Source organism: Pezoporus wallicus, unplaced genomic scaffold (genome assembly GCF_028554395.1).
Source record: "Pezoporus wallicus isolate ANWC-B61680 ecotype Strahan unplaced genomic scaffold, APGP_CSIRO_Pwel_v1 contig_2721, whole genome shotgun sequence".
In the NCBI taxonomy this organism is placed as follows: domain Eukaryota; kingdom Metazoa; phylum Chordata; class Aves; order Psittaciformes; family Psittacidae; genus Pezoporus; species Pezoporus wallicus.
This window is the reverse complement of record NW_026642515.1, coordinates 666,556-687,598: the sequence shown is the minus strand read 5'-3', so window position 1 is coordinate 687,598 and position 21,043 is coordinate 666,556. Positions and strand designations below refer to the sequence as shown.

The 21,043-nt window shown below is 40.0% G+C and overlaps 1 protein-coding gene across 5 annotated transcripts in view; it reads left to right on the top strand.

Annotated features, from left to right (window-relative positions):
• The window catches only part of EPB41L4A (erythrocyte membrane protein band 4.1 like 4A), a 121,945-nt gene extending 109,867 nt beyond the window's left edge, over positions 1-12,078 (top strand). For all 5 annotated transcript variants that reach the window (XM_057430856.1, XM_057430854.1, XM_057430853.1 and 2 more), the window contains 5 exons: positions 6,024-6,071; positions 6,735-6,803; positions 7,689-7,799; positions 8,687-8,768; positions 10,200-12,078. In XM_057430856.1, coding sequence (XP_057286839.1) covers positions 6,024-6,071; positions 6,735-6,803; positions 7,689-7,799; positions 8,687-8,768; positions 10,200-10,328 — 439 coding nt within the window. In that variant the 3' untranslated portion in view covers positions 10,329-12,078. The remainder of the gene's footprint in view (positions 1-6,023; positions 6,072-6,734; positions 6,804-7,688; positions 7,800-8,686; positions 8,769-10,199) is intronic.
• Positions 12,079-21,043: the final 8,965 nt, after the last annotated feature.

Below are 21,043 nucleotides of genomic sequence, written 5' to 3'. Positions count from 1 at the left end.
TCATATAATATCTGCAGTATTCTTCCAGATGAGACCAGCTTCTGGTGTTTTCATGTCAAATTACCATTGACAGGCAGCAGACAGTGATGTATTGAATTCTGATGTCAGGATTTCTGTGATGGAGCCATGCTTCCAGGCACTGCTATTCTTGTTGACAGTGCTTTTGACACGGTGAAATTGTCAGCTTCTAAAATAATTTTTCTCAAACTAATGAAAATTATGGTTTCTTTTAATTTGTGTTTTTCTTCTAATAGAATGTTTCTGGGGTATACTGTTCTTTATCATGTTTGTGTCCAGCCTAATCTGCCGTCCAAGCAACCATCCAGAGCAGTGCCAGCATTGGTGTGCCTGGCAGGCAGAGAAGGGCAGGGTAGGTGGTGTTGAAGACTGCCAGGAAAGAAGCTATGAGGCACTGGGAGAGATGGCAAAAGGGAGCCTTTGAAGCTCCCTCCATCATTGCTGTCTGGCTGACAGCCCTGGTGCTGATAGAGCAATGTGTGACCAGTGTAATGCACTTAGCATAGGTACTTCCCATTAATAACTTTTCTTAAATTTACTTTTCATGTTGAGATTTACAGAGATAAACTGTATAGTGCCTTAAATGATTATTTCATTCACACAGATTGAAACTGTAATAGTACTGAAGTTTCCAGTATTAAAATCTACCGGAGTTCTGGTTTTAGTTGCCTGAGTTGCTAGAACTAATTTCTGTCTCCAGTTTCATAGTGTACAGTTTTCATTCTTTTATGAGAAACAGAATTTGCCATTAAAATTCCAAATGTTGGAATTTTTTCTTTAACTAGCTTTGTACACTTCACCTTTAGCTGCACAAAAGTCAAATGTTATTAGTTGTAATTGTACAATGACATATTACTAAAAATCAGGAATATTACAGCTCACTTGTAGGGAATCCACAAAAATATAGCTGATTAAGTTAAAATTACATTTTTTTACTGTATACAGAAAGTGCTATAAGCTAGAAAATTTACTCAATAATAAATTTATACCCATAAACCAAGTAAATTTCATTACTTAGGCAGCATGGACTCCCTCTTACGGCAAGTTGATTTATGAAATGGCTTTTATTTTCCAGCATCGTGATACTCAGAGTAATTTTTTATTCAAGCTACTATTAGGAAAAACATAAATGTGTAGTATCTTAATTAAGAAAGAAAGACCCTAGAAGAAGGAAAGAAGTGAAATCCTCAAGATTTGAATGGCTTCTCATTTCTTTTCCCTATTATGTTAGTGATGAATATATTCCTTCTTTTTGTTTCTCTTCAGTTTAAAAGTAAAATCAAAACAATGAAATAAGCCTAAACCTCCCAAGTGTGGCACATATCCTTAATAAGTGCAAGCAGGAACTAAAAAAAAGCAAAATGAGAATTCCTTTCAAAGTGCTTCAAAAAACTTTAGTAAAAGGCATTTAACTGTTAGCCTTCAGTAGGTTATATTTAATTTAATTTATTTAATTTAATTTAGTTTGGCTTAGCTGTTTGCTTGCATGACTGGATGCAGGTTGGAGGGAAGGGAAATGTGATTCCCTAGGGTGTAGGGTATGGTTGCTTTTGTTTTTAAATCTGATCATTTGGTCATTTCAATTTGCACATTTAATGATTGATATAAAACCTTTGTTTTAATACAGGTAAGTCTTTCACATTAAGTTCCTTAGTGCAGTCAGGTTAACTAGAGGTTCCGTTTGCAAGCGTGAAGTAATGCCTATTTGTTGCTTGTACCTGGTACAGTACATTTTGTTTGTTTGAATCTGTGTAATATTAATCAGTGGTGGTGGGGAGGTGGTGTTTCATTGGTCTCAGGAATAAAAACATTTGACCAGAATTTAACCTTCCTTTCTCCTAAAAGAATCAGCACATTGAGAGAGCTCCCATTTCTAGTTCTACAGGGTTTATTTTCAAGAATTCATGTAAAACATCTGTGTAGCCAAAGGGCTTTTTTTTTTTTTTTTAGTTAAGATGATATGACTATTAAAATTCCATGGCTATTTAAATCTAGCATTTGTGACTCAAGCTGAAATATTAATAAGGGTGCAGATGCAGACACGAAAAGTAAAGTAGGCCTTATTTATATGTAGAGTTGTTTGAGCATGTGCAAATGTAATAAAAACAGACAAACAAACAAAAAATCCCTGAAGACTCATCACTTACTGGAAATTCCCACAAGGTTGCTTGTGCAGTAGAGAGTCTAATGAGAGTACAAATTGTCCAGGAGCTATTGATCCAGATGCTGCAACAGGACAATCTAAGTATACATAATATGTCAAAACTGTGAATTCTAAAACAATTTACAGTAAAAAGATGAAAACAAAAGTGAAAGAGGGGTTGTGATCTAGCTTTAAGGTTTAATAGAAGGATTGTTTTGTTGTGGGCTGTTAAGACCTATACAAACATGAATTTTCTATGCAGCATATGCAATACCTACATTTTGCCTTACCTTTTGTAAGCTTTTGTTCATTTTGCTTTCAAAGGAAGCAGGAATAGGCCTTTTGAAGGAAAATGCTTTTAGTAAGATACTTTCTCATATTTCTGGATATTAATTTGTGGTTAGTTATCTGCAGTAAATGCTGAGAGTCCCAGTATGGTAACACTTCTTAAACAGATAGAATATACAGTTAAGATGGGAGTTCATAGAAGTGGTTTGTTTTGAGGAATCATAGTGTTTAGCCATTTTCTTTTTTTTTTCTTTTATTTTTCCTATGAAATGTCATATTGCTAAACAGATATTTTACAGCAGTGGCTTCCTTATTAGTGTCATTGCAGGGGTGAAAGAAGGAGGGAGAAAAAGACCATGAAATTAAATGTCTGGAGTTGGCTGTAGAAAGCAGGAGGCAGAGTTCCTATAAAATAGAGAAATAAAGACAACTTCTTATTTAACCACTCCTTTTTCACATTGACCCACAGATTAATATTTCTTACCTTAGGTGAGGCATCACATGACATTTGGTGATACCTAAGATTTAAGGCCACATCCTGAGCTGAGTCAGTGGCGGGCACAGCACCCTGCTTTGTGTGGATCCTGGATTTGGGAATGACCTTGAGATTTTGCTTCCTTCAGGCAAACTAGAGCTTGTAAGCATTACAAAGCCTTCATAGAGAAGCTGGCATTTTTTGCATTCCCCACTGCCTGATTATTTGGCCTCAACAGAGGATGCCTATTTTACCAGCCCCAGGGTAAATGTGGGGTATGCAGCTGCTGTTTTGTGAGGAGATGGTTGAATATAAGGAGAAATTAGTTCAAAACTGGGAGTGAAAAACACTGTTAAATGCCACTGCATACCATGCAACAGCCTCAGGCAGCTAAAATCAGCATGGATGGATGTAAGAAAGAAGTAAATGCAGGAAGGGAGAAGGAGAAAAACTCTCTGAAAAATCAGAGGAAACTAAATGCATTATAATAAATACACACAAAGCCATAAAAAGCTCTGAATGCTGAGAAAAATAAGACTTCAAGCTACTTGTGGCTGTAGCTGTTTCTGTCATGCGTACCTGAGCCGTTGGAACAGAGAGAGTCCATCAAGGGAATCATCTGGGGCAGCTGTTTTATGCTGCCTGGAAAGCAATCACTACCTTGGAGACTGGAAAGTTTATGGATTAGTTCATATTAGTCCTACAAGGGAATTACAAATGTAAGGTGATTACTCATCCTTCTGCTTCTCTCTGGAGGGAGGGAATGCCATCTGGAGAGACCTTGACATGCTTGTGAGGTGGGCCATTGCCAACCTCATGAAGTTCAGTCAAGCCAAGTGCAAAGTCCTACACCTGTGTCCAGGCAATCCCAGGTACAGCTACAGGTTAGGCAGAGAAGAGATTCAAAACAGCCCTGCAGAGAAAGGCTTGGAGGTGTTGGTTGATGAGAAAATGAACATCAGCCAGCTTCAGTGTGCGCTCGCAGCTGAGAAAGCCAGCCGTATCCTGGGCTGCATCAAAAGAAGCATGACCAGCAGGTCAAAGGAGGTGATCCTCCCCCTCTACTCTGCTCTCATGAGACCTCACCTGGAGCATTGTGTGCAGTTCTGGTATCCTCAACATAAAAAGGACATGGAGCTGTTGGAGCAAGTCCAGAGGAGGGCCACGAGGACGATAACGGGACTGGAGCACCTCCTGTATGAAGACAGGCTGAGAAAGTTGGGGCTGTTCAGCCTGGAGAAGAGAAGGCTGCATGGACATCTTATAGCAGCCTTCCAGTATCTGAAGGGGACGTCAGAGCGGGACTCTTCATCCAGGACTGTAGCGATAGGACAAAGGGTAATGGGTTCAACTCAAACAGGGGAAGTTCAGATTAGATACAAGGAAATTCTTTACTGTGAGGGTGGTGAGGTGCTGGCACAGGTTGCCCAAGGAAGTTGTGAATGCTCCATCCCTGGCAGTGTTCAAGGCCAGGTTGGACAAAGCCTTGGGTGACATAGTTTAGTGTGTGGTGTCCTTGCCCATGGCAGTGGGATTGGAACTTCATGAACTTAAGGTCCTTTCCAGCCCTAACTATTCTATGATTCTGTGATTTATAAAGCAGTACACCAGTATCTCCCACTACTTCTGCACCTGTAAAATTAAGAAGAAAACCACAACAAAACCAACCCCAAAATGTTACGATCCCTAAATGGTCTGCCTTTATACCAACTGCAAAACGTGTACTGCAATATAGATGTGTCTGAACAATATTCTGAGGCTTAAGTTTGGAAATGAGACAAATGTAGTAACAGTGAAATAAGAAAACAGTGAAATTGTTAGGGATATCATTTTGGGATAATTTCTGATACAGCTGTCTCTGGGCAAGGTAAAGCAAATTTCATGATGTTAAAATGCAGAACTCTGCTATCCTCTGTGATCTTTGTTTAAATTCTGATTATATTCACTCCAAAAGCATCTTCGAATATGTTCAAGGAAAGAAAAGCTCTATGATCTGATGATGTAAGACTTAGTCTTTGAGAAACTGTGACTTCGGTGGGAGCATTTAGGTATGCTGAATCTGTCTAAAAGTTGCATACCTCACATCTCAGATGGTGTGGACCAGTCTGGCTGTTGACACTGAGTTTATATAATCCTGATAAAAAGAGTTATTAAAGATCTGTCCATGCAAATGTAGTCCCTGCCACTGTGTAAAATGCTCATTTCATCAATTACTCTGCATGGATTTTGGTGAATTCTAGGTGCAGCTTCAGCAATGGTGGTGGTTTTACACCACCCTTGCAATAAAATAGGGTAACAGAAATAAAAATAAAGGGGGTCCAGTTTGGATACACTGTCTTCTGTAATTCAGTGGAAAATGTCAGGCATGCCATTCGGGCTTGCTTTATGTCTGCAGGCATCTATATGTCTCCATCAGGGAAGTTAAAATTTTGGGTATTTGTGAATGAAATATTCTCTAAACTATTTGTGTGCATGAGTATGTGTGGTTGCTGGTTTAGCTTGTTCATAATTGGTTTTTTCTCCTGGATATCACAAAGGTAAATGAAGCGAGCAGAAACCTTACTGGAAATGACCAGAAGGTGAGAGGCTGTACTGTGATGCAGCTAAGCAGTGGTTTCTCTTTACTGGTGCTCACTGGGAATGGCCAAGGGTTACTGGTGTCTCAGCCTGGTGTGGCCTGCCCTCTTTCTGCCCACAAAGGGCTCTGGGGGCAACAGGACATTTCTGAGGGCCATTTACAAATGTATTATCCCAAAAGACATGGTCCTCAGCTGGATAAGGGGTGGCAGTAGCTGGGCACTCATTTGGCTTGGGAAGTTCTTCTGTTGTTTATATTTTATGCATACACTTGCTGAAAGCTGATGGAACAGCAGTTGTGATTGAGAGCCTGTCATTCAAGAAATTACTTTTTGGTTGAAATAAAGTTGTGGAGTTTGATGCATTTTTTGAGAGAACAGACCTTAAAATTGAAGTCACTGGTGGATTACATTTTCCATGATTCCTGTGCAGGGTCTGTGCTGTTAAAAGTTATTTGAACAGCCACACATCAGATGACAGTTTTCACAGTTCTGCCTTTGTTATCTTTGTTGGCATTTATAGGAGAAGCCCAGATGTACAAGCTAAAGAAGAACTGTGGAAACATATTCAGTAAGTATGGTCCTTGTAGGGTCTGAGTGACTGCTTGGTTTGCCTCTAACGTAGTTGTTCATGTTCCTTGCACTATGGCTATGAGGCATTATGTTCTGATTTAGTTATGAGGCATTATGTTCTGATTTATTTATGTGCCATGGTAAGTTATGTGGGTGTTAATGACCTGCTGTGTGCAGAAGTACTGCAGATCACTGCATGCACCGAATAGCATTGTATATAGATAAATTTAAGGAAGATAAATTAAAGGGAGAATACAGCATTTTAGAAATTTGTACCTCTGTGGCTACCAACGTGTGCTTGTTTGTAGTACTGACATTCCTAGGATGAGGCCCCATACGCTATAGGACTACCAGTTAGGAAGATAGTTAGCTATTCCAAAGCAGTTTTGATGTTCAGTGTTCATATATATGTCTGATCATATAAAGATCAGATTTGCAGGAAGGTGAGAGGAAGGTAGAACAGGATGTGACACACAGTTGAAGCCATCAAAATTAAGTTAGGCACATTTCTTAATAGGTTTCCTATTTTGATATCAAGATAGCTTCAGAGCTGACAACAGCTTGTCTCAGTAAATCTTTTCAACCTAATATAATAAAAATAAAAATGGTTTTGCGGTTGGTAGCTACTGTTACATTTTTTACTTTGCCTAATCTTTTCTAGGAAGGAGCTTGTGGATCCATCTGGCCTGTCTGAAGAGCAACTGAAAGAAATTCCATACACTAAAATAGAGTGAGTTTATGTCAGGATTTTAATTTATGAATATGAAAGTCCTTTTTCTTTTTTCCTCTCCTCCTTATTTTGCTATGAACTCTGTCGTACTGAAATGGGAGTGGGTTTATACATTATATCTCTAAGCTTCTACCTACTAATGGTCATCTAGGATGGATTGGGTGAGGATACTTAATAGTTTAAAAACCTACTATTTTCTCTTCCCAAACTATGAAAAAAGTCATCTTCATCTCTCCCTATCTGTCCCACACACTTGTAAAGCTGCTAAATGTCTCTATGTTCTGTATGTCTCCCTATGCCATCCATCAAATTGCTTTGTAGTATAAGTTACAGAATCAGAGAGAACTGAATTAAAACAAACAAATCCATTTATTTCCAGAACTTCTGCTTTCTTTCAAGTATTTATTCTGATCATCTGAGGCACTGTTTTACCTGTCCAGCCCATTTCCTTGCTTGTCATGGGCAGCTGCCAGAGCATAGTTATTTCCTTAAGAGCCAACATGTATTTCACTGTGCTGGTTGCCTGTTGGGGATGCCATATGCTAGTGCAAGTGCTGCATGGGATCCTGGTTTGCATTATGATGTATTTCCACAGCACCAATAGAAAAGGCTGATGTTAAAGCTGTATGTAGTCATGCATTCTGTATTAAATGGTTTAATTCTCAAATATGGGATGCCAGTTTGTGACATTTGCACCTAAAGCACTGGATTCCAGTATGGACCTGTAAGAAAAGCAATAGCTTCTTAAATTCAGCCAGTGCAAGAAGCTATCTGTTATACTTAAATAAGAAATGGGAGAATCTCTCAGTCTGCAGTTGAATTAATGTTTTTGTGCTGAAGATCTAGTTTTCTAAACTACCATTGTGAATTCTGTGTCTCTCTTAGGACTCAAGGTGACCCAATCCGCATTAGGCATTCACATTCCCCTCGAAGCTACCGCCAGTATCGGCGGTCCCAGTGCTCTGATGGTGAAAGATCTGTCCTGTCTGAAGTGAAGTATGTGAATGTGGTTATTAGCAATAGAATGGTTTAGTGTGGCCCAAAAATTGTTCAAAGATCATGGTTGGATTAGAAGTGGCATAAAGGTGCTGGTTGCTGGCATAGGATTCAGGCAACCCTCTAAATAGTAGGTCTTCAGGGATAAATGACGCAAACAAGTAAAAAACAATTTCTGTTCTATTCTTGGGCCACAGAGGCTTGCTTGATCCTTGAGCTTGAAAGGGGAAAAGCTGAAAAAGCTAAAATAAACCTATATTGCTGTTCAGTGTAGGTCATGAAGTTGCCTAAGGGATGAGAATTCACTAGTTGCTTTCCAGATACCTTAATCCTTAATAGGGTTAGGACATAATCTTTCTTTATTCTGTAATTTGTTTCATTGGAACTCTTCATTTACAACATGTACAATCTTCTCCAGCAGCAGGTGGATCAGTCTTCCCTAGAAAACTGATTTGCAAGGGGGGTACTTAAAAATGGAAAAGTGACAGTCCCATTCTCAATTTTGTTAAGGTGTTATATATCAAAAGCAGTACCCTGGTGATATCACCCAGTTAGGAGGCTAGTTTTAACTGAATGGCACCCTGAAAGGAGGTGTGGCACACCCACAGTTTTAAGTGATGTCTTACCTGAAGTTAGGCTGCCTCTGTAGCCCAGAAGGAGACAGGCCCTTTGAGAAAAGATAGGATGATCTATGAATGCCCTGAAAGTGCCCACCAATTGCTGAGGATCAGGATAACATCTTTCAATATCTGAAGTCAGGTGATGAGCCTTTTGGATTATTCCTGTCAGATCTGTGTAGTTGTCTGGGTCGGTTTTGTTGTTCTTCCTCTGCACAGTTGTATTTACTTCACTATGGCAATATCTATTTTGTAATATCCCAGTTCCAGTGTGAAAACTGATCTGGTGCCTCCACTGCCTATTACACGATCTTCAGATGCGAGAGGTCCCAGCATCCAGTTGACTCAACAGGTTAGTAATCATGCATCCTTTGCAATTTTATTTTTTTTGGCTGGAGAAGGGGATGTTTAGTGCTGCAGCTTTAGCAGCAGCAGTGTGACTCAAAATTTTACATTTTGCTTATATTTGCACTTTGCCTTTATTTCCAAATATACATAGTTTTGTAGCATACACCCTTGTGAACCACTTGCTTCTGCTACTGGAAGACTCTTTGCCAGATTGAGTTTGATGCTTCCCTTAATATGGTACCCTGTTCTCTACAGCAGGAGAAACAGTTTTGCATTTTGTTGAAGTGTGCAGGTGTGCTTGGGATGCAGTTGGAATCACAACCTACTATTGTTTATTCACTGTTTCTTAGAGGTCTCAGTGGTTGGACCTGAAGCATTGCTTTTTTTTTTTTTTCTTTTCTATTACTCAAAACAAAAAGAGTAGGACTTTTAAATGTAATCATTGGCTTTCATTATACATTATGTTACCATATCTCTCAGCTTTGACAGTTTTATTAAGCTCAAAATATGAGAAGCAAATTATAGTCAAAAAGTGCTTGGTGGTCTATTGTAAAAAAGCACAGAAGGAAACCCAAAACTTGGAAAGGAGAATTGCAGATAACTAACTTCCCACAACAGGTATCTTGTCTGTTAATCTGGCATGCAGATATACCAAAAACACATACTGATATTGTATATAGTGTGGAAACTGCACAGCAAAACATGTAATATTTTTTCTTGTAAGCAATTAGAATAACTGAAGCTTGAACAATTTTGAACCAATAAACAGGTGTTTTTCACTTTAAGGCTGGCTAACACACTATCTGTTCTTTGATAGGAATTAAGTTCAAGGGTATTTGTATTCCTGCATATGGTGGAAACTGAAAAAGTTGTGCTGTCCTTAATGTTTCTGTGAGGACTTGCTGCAGCAGTGAAGTTGATATATTTAAGGCTAAGCGCATTTACATGCTTTGTAGAAATACGTAGCTTGTCTGACAGAGTCCAGTTCAAAATTCAAACTCTTTTTCTGTTTCCGTTCTTATCCATTACAGTGTGGCTTAAATTCATGCCCTGGAAGGAATTAATGTTACAATGTTCAGTGTCCACAAACACCTCTTTTTGCTCTCTGCCCCAGACCCCCTCACAACAGTGGCCATTAATTCGTTGTAAGTGCTTGCTTGCAGAGCTTTGCTAAATAATCATATAATTAGCTGGGACATTTCCTGAACAGGGAATAGCACAGAGGGCAGCATCTGGCAGGGGAGAGAGGAGGCAAGAGAGAGGAAAAGTTCTGTTTGATCAAATAAATGCAGAGGCTTTAATATTCCTGGTGTGTGTATACCTATATAAATTGCTATATCCTTAGCCTAAGGCTGTCATAGCAGCAATTATCAAAACACAGTATTTAAATTCTGCTATACCTTTTCAACAGCATGTTTTGGTTTGTTTCCTTCAGAGACAGAACGGGTCTAAAGACAGCTTAATAGGAGAAATATCTCTGCTATCGACTAACAACACTGATGGAAAACCCACCACTAAGATCGTAAAAACTGTACAGGTGTCACGCTTTAAGGTGGAGACTTGACTGCCATAACTGAAGATGGTGAATAGATTTTCTTCTTTGGAAATTGAGAATTTTTGTGTGTTTGCGAAGAAAGAAACTGAAGTCTACATGGTGGCTATTTTTTTTAGGACACTCAGAAGGGCCTGCTTGCTGGGAAGGCCAAGCAATGCTTTTATTACTGACATCATTCTAGTGGTGTGACTGATTGAGGAGAAGCTGCCTAATTAGACAGCCAAAAAGAAAAGTCATAGTAAAATTGAATCATCAGCAGTTACATTTCCAAAAAATGAACAAAAAAGAATTTTCTGCAACAAAACAAGCTGGATGGTCTGCTCTGTAACTGAATTGCCTTTTTCCAAAAAATGACTGTTAACTGACATGATCAGACCAGATGCTTCAAGAGACGTGAAATAGTCATGGGTTTGGACAAGTGTGCAATACAGTGTGATATGGGGAGAATTATCTTGACAATTTTATATTATGGGGATCAACCTGTGTCCGGAGACACAAGGACTGATGGCTATTACAAGGTTTATTTTAGCCTAGCACAACAACAGATGCTCATGTTGTTAATACAAATGTTGACTCGACCAGTTTTACCTCAGAAATAATAGACTTGGTAACACCCTGTAGCAGAGAGTTCCAGAGGTGATATAGACTTACTTTCCCTTGACAGTTTTAAGTGTTCTCAATTTTGAATGCCCTGTTAGAGGCAATAGATGGGCTATTTAATTGAACATTCCATACCATAGAAATACATCTGTCACCTTGTAGTAAACCACACTGGAAGAAAAATGGAAAATATGTACTGACCCACTGTATTAAGACTGCTTAGCAAGGCACTTAAGTACTGTTTAAATGAAACTTGTGGAGTAGGATGTAAGACAGCTAGCAAATAGCCTTTTTTTTTTTTTTTTTTAATCTAGATTAGCAAAGGCTACCTTAATCTCTTTTTATATGAAATAATCAGTGGTAGTACCTTCTGATACTTTGAGCCATTTCTACTATGACAAAATGACAAAGGCAGTATTTCAGGTGTAATTGCAATTTTTCCTCTATTGACACGGTAGGAATAGTAAGTTTAAATGATGCTGCACACTGAGAGAGTTATCTTCTAGAACATATCTGAAGTGATGCCTGGCTCTTCTCTTGCCTTCTCACTTTGTCCAAATAGATGAAAGTAATTCCTCTGCCTCCCATTTGACCACAGTCAGCACATGGATGAGACTATTGCTGTTGCTAACTTAATAAGAAGCTCAGCAAAATCTTTGTATTATGAAAGTAACTTTTCCTAACTGTAATCTCCAAACTAAATATTGACTTTGTCAAACAGCATTGGAAATGGCTGTAGTAGCTGATATGCCTTTATACCTTGGTCCTCCTTAAACTCAACCCCCACCACCTTCGGTGATTTGCAGTGATCCTGTGACTTCTTCCCCTAGCAACACTATACCAGGGGACTACAGCCCTGTCAGAAAAGCAATTGATTGAGAACTGGGATGAACAAAAGGCATCAAAGTTATGCTTTACAAGACGTGTGGGATTACTAATACTCATTTTAACTTAGCAAAACTGAGAAGAGTTTTATTTTTCACTTAAATTTTTGATTCTTTGTTTCATGTTCTGAGATGGTCAGGTGGATGCTACTAGCCAGGGTAGCCATACAGTTTGCGTATTCCTGTCATAGTATGGATTGGTCTGCACATTGGGAGATGCTGCATCATGCCAGGGAAGGCAGATTCACTTAATAAATATTTTTCTTTGATCACTTGTTTTGGACCATTCTTCTTCAGTCTCAGTGAACAAATCTAAGGGAAGTAAAGAGCTTAAAACCCCTCTGTGATAAAAATTCTGTTTTCATTGAGGTTCTTCAGCATTTTCTGCATTTACTGTGGATTTCATCCTAGGATATTTTTGGGCTTGGCTTGAAGTATTTCCTCAAACTTTTTTCTAAGTCTGTTATATGGTTTATTTATCATTGCTCCAATTTAAGATTATCCTTTTGGATCTATTTATGAGCTTGTGTGATATTCTCACAAGCAGCTGTTAGAAGAAACAAGCCAAAAGAAAAAAAACATCAACAACCCAAAACAAAACACCCAAAACCCTACCAAGCACACATGCACAAAAACCCCTATCACCATGGCAAAGATTTTGATGATACAGATTAATCTAGAGCATCACAATCTTTTGGAAGACTACTGAAATATAACAGACCACACTGGTTAAAGTGTCTGCAATGAATGTGATTTCTTCAAGGTGTTCTAAACCGGACCATTATACACCTACTTGTAGTTTGTCGCTAAATCATTACCATTATTCTGCATTCTTCAGGCACAGACAAGTAGAACATATATACTATTTTAGGAGGATTTGTGGTGTTATTATTTTAAAATTATCTGTACACAGTGTGCATATCTTACCAAACCTCAAATACTGATCAGGAAGAAAGTAACTTCTAAGGTTTATATCCAATCTCATGTTTTCCTGTGTATTGTCATTTGCCTGTGCTTTTGTGTGCTATTGCTGGATGCCATCAGCCAAGTATGTGGTGTTTCACTTATCCCACAACATCAGAAAGTAAGCTTTTATCTAGTCTAATAGTGATAGGTTTCAGTTAACAAGTCACTGGAGAGTTGTTTTGTAATCAGGCCAATTTTTTTTTGCATTTAAATGAGAAATTTACAGATAGAGTGCTGGTTTGAATTAGAAGTCTTCTCGCCAATGACACTATAGGAAGCAGGTTTTAGCAACTGTAATGCTTGGTCTGGGGTACTACAGTACTATTCTGTATCCATAAAAGAATGCCTAATGCTTGTATTACACATTGTCAGTGCCAGAACAAGGCAAAATTTGGACTAGGATGCCACTGTCAGCTGATAGTACAGCAAAAGAAACTTCTTCCGTACACATGAGCCCCCTTCAAGCTTTTCTTCCTCAGTCGTTTGAGGAAAGGCCCCTTTTCTTCTGGTTTTGTTATTTTTATGAGAGAGAAAGTGATCAGTCAATGAGAACACTTTCTGTGTCACAGTATGCTCTGTAGCCCTAAACCAGCCTAACAACATCTGTAAGTGGCTGCTCTCTTACAGCTCTGAGCTACACCTTGCTCTTTCCACTCCTGCTACCTTTCCCCAGCTTTCTTAGGGCTTTTACTGCCTAGAGGCAGTTGTTTTCAGACTTGAAGTTTGGGTGTCAGTCCGAAATGCTTGTACATAGGTGAGTCACAGAAGACAGGAAATGTACAGCTGTGTCAGGCAAAGGTTACCCTGGGATTGGATGACATACAGACCTGTGCTCACATGGAGAAAGGGCTGCTATTTGAGGCATTCTCATCCTAGTACTGAGTCTGATTTGCTGAATTGATCTCAGGCCAACAATTTTAACTTTGTGCCTCTGCTTTTACCTTTTCTGAGATCTAACTGCTAAGAGCAGGTAAGTTGCAGAACTCACTTACTAATTAGCAACACGTACAACATTAAGATATACCTCTTTGCAAAACATGTATTTTATACAATAAAGAGGACTTGCTAACCACACCACAAAAGTTTTTGTATAGCCCATATAGGTCCTCTTGTTTGTTAACTGGTTTCTTTCATTAGGAACCAGCCTTAACCTGCTGTTCTCTACACTGCACTTCTTATCAGTATCACTGAACTTCCAACTCATATTCTAATCAAGTTCATTGTAATAAAGATGTTGGTTGGGGTAAAAAAAATCCAACTACCATTTAAGTTGCCAAATCATAGAATCATAGAATAGTTGGGTTGGAAAGGACCTTAAGATTATCTAGTTCCAACCCCCCTGCCATGGGCAGGGACACCTCACACTAAACCATGTCACCCAAGGGGCTGCCTAACATGGCCTTCAACCACCAGGGATGGAGCACTCACACCTTCCTTGGGCAACCCATTCCAGTGCCTCACCACCCTCACAGTAAAGAATTCCTTATATCTAACCTGAACTTCCCCTGTTTGAGTTGAACCCATTACCCTTTGTCCTGTCACTACAGTCTCTAATGAAGAGTCCCTCCCCAGCATCCCTATAGGCCCCCTTCAAATACTGGAAGGCTGGTATGAGGTCTCCATGCAGCCTTCTCTTCTCCAGGCTGAACAGCCCCAACTTCTTAGCCTGTCTTCATACAGGAGGTGCTCCAGTCCCCTGATCATCCCTGTGGCCCTCCTCTTGACTTGTTCCAACAGTTCCATGTCCTTTTTATGTTGACACCAGAACTGCACACAATACTCCAGGTGAGGTCTCACGAGAGCAAAGTTGAGGGGCAGGATCACCTCCTTCAACCTGCTGGTCACGCTCCTTTTGATGCAGCCCGGGACGTGGTTGGCCCTCTGGGCTGAAAGCACACACTGCTGGCTCATGTTAAATCTCCCATCAACCAACACCCCCAAGTCCCTCTCCACAGGGCTGCTCTGAATCTCTTCTCTGCCCAACCTGTAGCTGTGCCTAGGATTGCTCCAATGCAGGTGTAGGACCTTGCATGGTTAAACTTCGTAAGTTTGGCATTTGCCCACCTCACAAGCGTGTCAGGGTCCCTCTGGATGGCATCCCTTCCCTCCAGCATATCAACTGAACCACCCAACTTGGTGTCATCGGCAAACTTGCTGAGGGCGCACTCAACCCCACTGTCAATGTCACCGACAAAGATGTTAAACAAGACCGGTCCCAACACCAATCCCTGAGGGACACCACTCATTACCGGTCTCCAGCCGGACACCGAGCCATTGACCACAACTCTTTGCGTGCAGCCATCCAGCCAGTTCCTTATCCACCAAGTGCTCCACCTATCAAACTGATGTCTCTCCAAGGACGTCATGCAGGACAGTGTTGAACGCTTTGCACAAGTCCAGGTAGATGACACCAACTGCTCTACCCCTGTCCATCAGTTCCATAGCCCCATCATAGAAGGCCACCAAATCGGTCAGGCAGGATTTCCCCTTAGTGAAGCCATGCAGGCTGTCACCAAGCACCTTGTTGATTTTCATGTGCCTTAGCATGCCTTCCAGGAGAATCTGCTCCAAGATTTTGCGAGGCACAGAGGTGAGACTGAATTGTTCATACTCCCCTGGATCATCCATTTTCCCCTTCTTGAAAATGGGGGTTTTTCCAGTCATCAGGAACTTCACCAGACTGCCATGATTTTTCAAATACGATGGACAGTGTCTTAGCGACTTCATTTGCCAGCTCCTTCAGGACCCACGGATGGATTTCATCAGGTCCCATGGACTTGTGCACAATCAGGTTCTTAAGATGCTCTCGAACCAGATCCTCTCCTACAGTGGGCACAAGGTTTTCTTTCTCACGGTCCCTGCGTCTGCTTTCCAAGACTTGGGTGGTGTGGTCAGAGCCTTTGCCAGTGAAGACTGAGGAAAAGAAGTCATTAAGAACCTCAGCCCTCTCCAAATCCTGTGTAGCCAGTTCTTCTGATAGCTTCCAGAGAGGGTCCACGTTGTCTGTAGTCTGTCTTTTATTTGAAATGTACCTATAGAATCCCCTCCTGTTATCCTTAACATCCTTAGCCAAGTTTAATTCTAACTGGGCCTTAGCTTTCCTAACCTGGTCCGTAGCTTCCTGGACAACATCCCTGTATTCTTCCCAGGCCACCTGTCCTTGCTTCCATCTTTTATAAGCCTCTTTTTTTCCTCTGAATTTTCCTCAGCAGCTCCTTATCCATCCAAGGAGGTCTCCTGGCCCTCCTGCTGCACTTCCTTCTGGTTGGGATGCAACACTCCTGAGCTTGTAGCAGGTGATCCTTGAATATCAACCAAGAGTCTTGGGCCCCCCTGCCCTCTAGGGCTATATCCCATGGACCTTTACTAAGCAGGTTCCTGAAGAGGCCAAAGTCTGCTCTCCTGAAGTCCAGGACAGTGAGCTTGCTGCACGCTCTTCTCGCTGTCCTGGGGATCTCAAAGTCGACCATCTCATGATCACTACAGCCAAGTCTGCCCTGGAGCGTCACATTTCCAACGAGCCCTTCCCTGTTGGTGAGCACGAGGTCAAGCATGGCACCTCTCCTTGTCAGTTCTTATACAGGTGAATATTGAACTGAATAGATAACACATTTCCTTTTGGGGAAATCTGTTTTAATTCAAAGCTCCCTACAAAGATGTCTGAAAACAACATATATAAACATCAAAGTGATCCATATGTTCTATGTAGGTTAAGTATTCATGAAGCAACTGTGTGCTTTCTTTTAAATGGAGTTTGATAGATGGCTGTGTCAATACTTGTGTCCAGTTTATTTAAAAGTAAAACTTGAATTTTTATGGCATTCTGTGGTTGTCTGTGCATCTTATTTACATTACTCAAATGAGCAAAGCCTTCAGAAACACAGATGCATTTGACAGCACCATCTGGTAAAAACAGGTGTTGGACCAATTAAAACATGCTTTAGTCTTCAGGTTCTCCAGATTAAGTATTTTAATTCATGGCAGAAAGTCATCAGAGTAAGTTTTATATTAATGTGCATATCTTAGCTAAAAAATCACCAGAAAGCAACAGCACACTACATAACCATACAGATGCAGAGACAGTGTGGGAGATGCTCTCACCTCAATGTACCTGTATAAATTTCTCTCCTGTGTTTACCTGCTTGACAGGAGTTGTGGTGGATTTAGCCGGGCTGGACACCAGGTGCCCACCAAGCTGCTTTATCACTTTCCTCCTCAGCAGTACAGGGGGAAGAGAAAATAAGATGGAAAAAAACCCCAAACCTCATGGGTCAAGATAAATGCATTTTAATATAGCAAAAGCAAATGCTGTATGCGTAATCAAAGGAAAACAAAAGATTTATTCTCTACTGCCCCTCAGCAAGTGATGTCCAGCCACTTCCCAGGAAGTACTGCTTCAGTAGTGGGTGCTCTAGAAGATAAACTTTATAATAATAAATGTTTCCACCTGCCCCCCCCCCCCCCCCCCGTTCTCTTAGGTTTTATTGCTAGCTGACATCATGCAGTATGCAGGATGGAATATCCCTTCGGTCAGTTGGGGTCAGCTGTCCTGGCTGTATCCCTTCCTAAGATTTTGCTTGCCCCTATCGTACTGGTGAGGGGGGACCACTGGAGACAGCCTTGATGTAGCAGCCAGAACACTAATATGTTATTATCCGATACAAAGCACAGCACCGTGAGAGTTGCTGTGAGGAAAATAAACACCACTGCAGCCAGAGCCAATAAAAGAGTGAAGAAAACCACTCCCCTAGACCACCTCAGAATATGTCCTCCTTTCTATTTTTTAATACTATCAGCTTGAACAGTCTGTCAGACATTGTGTTCATGTAAAAGCAGGGGAATGGGGATAAATCTTAATGGGTCTTGAGGTTTTTCTGAAGTGTACAGAGCAGTTACCGACTCATAAAAACTAAAAGGCAGTCCTACTGCTAAACACCGTACTAAATGTTTACCAGCGTTGCTATTTTAGTAATTCGTACCCCTTATACATACCTGTTCCTCTCTCTACCTCACTTTTTTTTTTCTTTTTGTTCCACCACACAATGAAACCAGTGTTACACACTGAAGCTTAAGTTTCTAGTTTTTCTTGCTGAAAAGGAATTAACATTTTAGACAGCCATCATTAGGCATTAGCTTGCTGCTCTCAAGATTTAAAACTCTTAAAAGCTACTCCTGCCAGTCTTGCACTTTAAGAACAAAGACCCATGAGCAGCACTGCTGAGCGGATGGTATCTTCAGGGAATATAATCCCTAACCGAAGCCCTAAACTTTCAAGTACATCCAATAATTACATGTTGGATTGCTAAAAATTTAATTACTCTTGCCCAAACATCCTTCCCTCTTGACAAACCAAAACCTTATATTTACTTTGCATTAGCAATTTATGTGCATTCAGTACTGAAAAAATCAGACATTGCATGGTACGTAATTTCAGCACTCGCTCTTACAACAAAATATGTTCATCATAAGTCTTAAAAACCACGCAGGAATTCCAGTTTTTATCCTTAGAGTATTTCACCCTATTTCAAGTTTTGTTAAAGTGCCATATTATGCAGCTGATAAAAGTAATAATAAACCCAAGCTTGCAGTTTTCAATATTGGGAGAAATACCTTTCCTTCTGTTTTTAAACCCATATATGCTGAACTTCAATTTCTGCTTTTCCTCACGACAATTCAAGTCTCATCTAACCCAAACTCCAAGTACTACAAGAGGGTACCGTTTCAGTGATCACCTCCCATCCACTTAATAGCTCATACATTTTACTTATTCCAAAGTGCTGAACTGAACAAAAAACAACACAGGGGGAGTCAGAGCTGTCAAACAGAAGCAACTGCTGCTATAGCTTAGGGAAGATAGAAATTCTTAGAAAAGAAACGTTATAAATCTTTATTATTTTGTCTACACAAACATTACCAGATACTGCTCCAATACAGTTATAAGCACTTCCTGTTAACTGCATGTAAGCTCACTATTCAGTCTTTTTAACAGGTTTTTGTTTCATATGGAGTAGTCTTGTCATTGGTCTCAGGCTGATTCCAACAATTCTTCCTAGGGAAAAAAAGTAAACCCATGTGAGATTGGGCGTATTTCGCACACAGCTGTTTTCAGTAACATCCTCTAGAGCCCTGAGACTGGTGCAAAGCTACAAGGACCACCTTCCCCCTTCATCCTTCTGGAACAAAGTCAAACCCTGAAACCTGCAAATGTAATTTTTAAGCAGCCTACCTACAAGAGAGGCTCTTTGCCTGTTTAAGCAAGACTTCAGATCCTAATTACAAGTTGGTGGCAATACCCACACTTTCTAGCAGGTGGCAATCAGGAGAAAGTTTTGTAGTAATAACTTTTGCACATGTCTATCCATTATACAACAGTTTAAGATAGTGAGCCAATAATAGAAAGATAAGATTTAGTAATTTTACATTGAAAAACAAGTAGTTGAAAAAAGGTTGAAAAATCTCTTATTGGTTACGTTACTCATAGTGGATTACACATACATTTATCTTACTGGCATCCAACAGGTTCACATAAAAAGAATGCCCACTTACTCTTGCAAAAAAATCCCCAGTGGCTATGGTGTTGAAGGTCTGGGAGGAATTTTATGAGTTCATTTTCTATTGACAGCACTGATAAAGCATTAAGCTTGTCTGCATTTTTCAGTTTGCTCAAGGAGATTTTCACATTTCAGTACATGAAACATTCTGATTCTAGTATTTTCAAGAGAACTGAGTCAAACATAAAGGAATTTTATCACTTCACTGAAGATTTCTGTTACATTCTTTCCTGCAAGAAAACCAACAGTGGTGGTGTGGATCTTTTACATCACTCAATGCTTTTATATGAACATATGCATGCTCATGCAGAATATGGAACCATCTTTCATTTTAATCTTTAATTAATCAGTTTAATTTTCCCAAAAAGTTACTTGAGTAATTTCTCATCAGGAAATAGCATGTATTATTTAAACAACTCCAGAATAAACATTCTGGTAGCTGCTGAGAAACCAGTTTCTGAGTACCTGTCTTAATCATGGACAAGTATTGGATCACAAACTTGTTTCGGAACTTAGCTCAGATTGCACAGCTTGGCTTAAGAGCTTGTCATGTTGTCTCTCTGAGCGGCTGCCAAATAATCAGTGTGCTTTCCCAGAGCTGCAATCAGATTTTGAAAGTCGCTACTGCAAACACCACACAACTGTACAATCTGTACTTCTCTTCTGTAGACATTAGTAAGGTATTACCCATTTCTAGCACAGTGAAAAAAAATCAAAAAGGCAACAGAATTATCACTCAAAAACTTGAATAGTCCAAAAAACTCATTAATGGGTGCCAAATACCACTTCTGTTCCTCTTAAAACTTCTGCATAATTTTTATTTCTTCTCATTTTTCTTGAATAATATTTATAGTTCTTCCCTGGAAATATCACTGTGCAGCACTGTGTCTCAGAACCATCCTCTTTGCCTGTCTCTAGGAAGGCCAGATGCATCAGTGAAACAATGAAAACAAGAATGCAAAAGATACTTTTGATTTTTTGTGTGTGTATGTGTGTGTCCTGGAATGTAGTTCCTGCATAATAAGGTTTAAATGAGAATTTATAGCTGCACAGCACTGGATCATTCTTACATCACATTTCCAATACTGACCAAGAAGTTTCTGGCTTCAAAGACCTGGATTACTTGTCACGCTCTTGGGCATATACGTTACACAAACCACACTTTTAACACAGAAGAAATCTTGGATAATACACAATTTTTGTTAATGTTTTATTTGTAGCATTGAATTTCATGCTGACTTCAACTATTCAACTTTTCAATAGTGCTGGCTTTTCTAAGACTTTACAGTGAAACAGCTTCTTGCATTTAAGATTCTAAGACTTAAAGGCCCACCAGTCTTTGAATATTTTGCTTCCTTGTATTCTGAACTGCTCCACAGTATCACCCCCAAAAAACAAACATGGAAAAGCACAGACTCCCCTTTTAATAACCCAATCACACCAAACTTTAGACTTCACAGCTTCTACTTTGCCCAGCCCCATTGGGCAAAGTAGAACACTCTCAGTGTTTCAAATCTGATTTCTGCTCTGAAGTCATTCTGCAAAACTTCTTTTTCAACAGAAAGTCTGCTTCATGAAAAGACAAGACACCTGCACAAGAAATTATTGCCTCTCACCTTATGAAGGCCACTGCAGGACAGCTGGGCAATCAATACTTTTTAACTCTTTCCTGCACATCTTTGTCATGCTCAGAGGCTTTCACCACACGGGGCTGCCTCTGAGC